The following is a 3,908-nucleotide window of genomic DNA, read 5'->3' as shown; positions in this document are numbered from 1 at the left end:
TCAGGGAATTTCATTCAGCAAATTTGAAAACCCTCTCAAAATGCACTTTCCAACACTCGAAACCGGTCAAATCCGGCATTCAGCTGTCCGGGGCACCAAGGTCCAACTCCGGCACCAAATTTTGGGGTAGAATTTCCCGGAAAACACTGCTAAACGATTACTTTTTATCGATATTGGTTGGATATCAAGATATTTACAGCCATTTTTATTTTTCACATCGCACGAAATGAATGTGAATTCAACACACAGGCAGGCAGCCAAGCAAGAGTACCGACCGAGAGAGAGAGAGAAACGAGCAAAGCTTGTGCGGTGTGGTGTTTATGGGTCGAACGAGGGGATTGGAAAAAGGCAAGGCGAGACGGGCAAGACACACAGCACAGCACAAAACGATGCGATGCGACAGGGTGGATTGGATTGGATGGATGGAAGCCTAGCGAACGGCCAAGCGACCCAGCAGAAGCAAGCAACAGCAAATCGTCGGATCGGTGGAAGGTGGTTGCTTGTGGATCATCATGCAGTGTGTAAGTGTGGGAGTGGTAGAGCGAGAAGGCTTGGGTTGCGGGGGTGAGTATACCTCCATCCAAGTCGTCTGCAAGTAGTAGCAGCAGCACCAAGCACAGGGAGTCGACGAGAGTTGGATTGGAAGTTGGAAGACAAGAGACAAGCAAAGCAATGTATGAGCGGGTGTGTAGAGGTGATTCGGCAGGGGTAGTGAGGAGGGTGCAAAAACGGGTCGCTTCGCTCATTCGGTTTGGATGGAAGAAGAATATCAGAAAAAAATGCCCGCATAGAAAAAGAACTTTGCTGGCAAGCTGGCTCGCTTGCTGGGATGGATGGATTGCTGAAGTCGCACGCCGTTTGATCTGTTTCTTCTTCCTTGGCTTTCGTACACTACTCAGCGCGCTTCCCAGTTCAGCAACTATCAGGATCGCCGGCAAGGGGGGATGCAACCATGAACTTTGGCTCGGGATTAAAAGGTAACTACTCCTCAGCGCGACTGAAGAATATGGTAGGCCTGATAGGTTTTTTTGACTCCTCTTTACGTTTATTGCGCTACAAGTAGTCAGAGTATGCCAATTAAGAACGCCCTAACGCATAATTTCAGCAAAAACTTAAGATAAACTCCGACTATTTCATCGAGAAATTCAAAACTAGTTGTTACAGTTTTAGATATTTGATATTTTTGAGGCGGAATTAATTATACATACATAATATCAGTATCAAACTAATACTAGGACTGATCCATTTTTTTTAAATCAATGATTTGTATACACTATGCAATGTTTTAAATGTTACTACATTTTCAGGAAGATTTTTTAAATTTGAATGATCTTATCGATAAATGTGAAGTTATTTTGCCATTAAACAAAATCTTATTACCAGACAACGAAAACTGGATGTGTAGAAAATTCGGAATCAACTTACGAATTACACAGAATCCAAGATTCAGGTTCTATATTTCGCTGTGGTCTTTGTTATTCCAAAGTTTCAGATGCCCACATGATTTTTGCTTTTTATAATTCCGAGATTTTGCCTTCCCAATATAAAGCCCGAAAATGAAAAAAAAAACACAATTTCCCGAGGCTTCTCTAATTAACGATTGAAACAACATTTGTTCAGACCAACAACTAAACCTTTATTCCCTTCTTTTCCCAGTTTCTAAATTTGGCCTTCATCGAAACCCGTTTGTTATGTTCCTTGATTTGCTTCTTGGTGGGTGGTTTGGTTTTCGGTTTGTCCAGAATCGGATCCCGTTCGACGACCTTGCTGGTCTGTGGCATTTCCGGAGCCAGGGACACCTTGGTGGCCTCCGGTTTAACCCGATTCTTCTTGCGCATCTTACGTATTTCGGCATTTTTCCGTTCCAGTTCCAGAATTTTGTTATGCGACTTTTTGTGACCACTCTCCGATAGCCGAACTCGAATCTGCCGACCGTCTAGGAAGCTGTTGTCTAGCAGGAAGGCGCGCTGAAAAAAAAAAGTTCAACTTTATTTGATTATTTAAAAAATTAATTTTGCGCTTCTTACCTGGAAACCATCTGGATCTAACATTTCGACAAAGGCAAAACCGGAGGCACGTCGTTTCGGTATCCGAACTCCTCGCACCCGTCCAGCTTGCCGGAAGTGTTCTTCGATCTCTTCTTTGGCTGTCGAAAAGTTTACATTCGACACGTTCAGTACCAGCCGCTTGTTATTTTTGATGGTTTTCAGAATTTCCGAGATTTGTGCTTTAGTAAGTGTAGGTAGCCCCCGGCCATCGTCGTCATCTTCGGATGATTCCTCTTCAGAGGACGAATCCTGCTCTTCGTTTGGGTCCAAATGTTTTGGATGGACTACCTGCTGGCGAAGCTTTTTTGGCAGCGGAAATTCTTCTTGAACCGTTTTCACTGGCTGGCTGGGTTTAAGCACTCTCTCCACTTCGTAGTCGGATCCGCTGTCGTTGTCATCTATGGTTGCCGTGGGTTTATTTACCGGTTTTGGAAGTTTCCGTTTAAATTTGGCCATTTTAATCAACAACGTGCGCGAGTGCGAGAGACCGCGGCTTGTTTACAAAAGTGACATATGGACTGGCACGCGATCTGTATCTCAAATGTAGCAACTGTATACACGTTTTGTGAACAATAGTCAATATCGATTTTATTTTACGCGTTCTGTCGACATTCACACACGGAGAATAAAAACAAAGGTAAAATTTACCGAGTATCTGTGGTAATTTTTTGCACCCCTATTTCGAGGTGAAATATTTGCGGGAGCTGTTAAGTGAGGTTAAGCATAGTTTATTAAATCAGAATAAGTTTGCATGCTTCCATGCATGCAAATTGGAAACACGAAACAGAACGGTAAATGTAGCCATAAATTTCATTTAGTTTTGGTAATTCCTTATGATAACACTTTGCTTTTAGAGATTGCTCAGATAAGCCACGATAAGCTTCGAAGTGTTTCCGAAATCATCATCACAATTCACCATTTTGCTAGGTGAATTAAAAAAAGGTGACATTTACCTCGAGAAGGAGGTGGAAAAAACTAGCCGAGCTTCGTAGCCGATTTCCACATTTTGCGCACGAATGCAAAACTTCATCCTCATTGAAATAACAGCTCATCCTCAATCAACGGTTTCAGAAAATAGTTACCTTTTCTCTAAATGATGTTATGCTCAATCCAGGTCACCTAGCTACATACCGCTAAAGTACTTTTTTCCCCGGTGAATTGTACCTTTTTATTTTGCTTAATTCAGGAAAACTTCACCTTGCTACGAGGTTTACCTTTTTTGGATATGGGATGAATAAACCCAAGAGGCTTAAAATCCCAAAAAAACAACAAAATAAACAACAAACAAACCTTTTTTGGATTTACCTTTTCTCTAAGTGAAGAAGTAAAAGGTACCATTTTGGATTTCACGAGAATTCACCTTTTTTATCTCAGTAAATTTCACCTTTTCATTATTTTCCGTGTGTATCGTTTGTCACTCGCTTCCATATTTGAAAGACAGGTGGTGCAGGTGGCTAACTCCGACTTGTCGGGATGTCAAATTCATGTCGGAGTTTTTATACAAAAAGCAATTTTCGGTCTTGCTGGCTGAACCCTTTTTAAACAACAACAAAGTTTCCAAAACATTCGCGTGTGATCCTTCGTTGGAAACAGACGTGCTTGAGTATAACTAGTTGAAGCGTGGTTTCAAAGTATTCCGAAAATTGAACAGGTTGTTTCGTTTCATTGTAAAAAGTAAAAAACTCGTTGTGAGTGTTGCATAGTGATGAGTGTTGGAGCTGGTGCCCCAATGGGGGCACCGATGGATGCAGATTTTAATAAAGCGGGAAGCTCGACGCACTATGCAGAACAAAATGGCGGTCGTTCATTGAAATCTGGAGAACAAAATGGCGGAAGAAAACCATTTGAAAAGTGCTTTTA

At 41.9% G+C, this 3,908-nt stretch overlaps 1 protein-coding gene across 1 annotated transcript; it reads right to left on the bottom strand.

Annotated features, from left to right (window-relative positions):
* Positions 1-1,611: 1,611 nt before the first annotated feature.
* On the bottom strand, positions 1,612-2,567 carry LOC129747829 (uncharacterized). The gene is made up of 2 exons (XM_055742189.1): positions 2,028-2,567; positions 1,612-1,967 (listed from the first exon to the last, which is right to left on the bottom strand). Exons 1-2 carry the CDS (start codon positions 2,502-2,504, stop codon positions 1,629-1,631), a joined length of 816 nt encoding a protein of 271 aa, XP_055598164.1. The 5' UTR covers positions 2,505-2,567; the 3' UTR covers positions 1,612-1,628.
* Positions 2,568-3,908: the final 1,341 nt, after the last annotated feature.

This window comes from Uranotaenia lowii, chromosome 2 (genome assembly GCF_029784155.1).
Source record: "Uranotaenia lowii strain MFRU-FL chromosome 2, ASM2978415v1, whole genome shotgun sequence".
Classification (NCBI taxonomy): domain Eukaryota; kingdom Metazoa; phylum Arthropoda; class Insecta; order Diptera; family Culicidae; genus Uranotaenia; species Uranotaenia lowii.
This window is presented reverse-complemented; position numbering and strand designations above follow the sequence as displayed.

Bases quoted from the DNA above. Each gene is read 5' to 3' on its own strand.
- LOC129747829 (XM_055742189.1), bottom strand. From the start codon at position 2,504: ATGGCCAAATTTAAACGGAAACTTCCAAAACCGGTAAATAAACCCACG. The intron at 1,968-2,027 runs GTAAGAAGCGCA...TTTTTTTTTCAG, and splicing joins TAGATCCAGATGGTTTCCAG to CGCGCCTTCCTGCTAGACAA.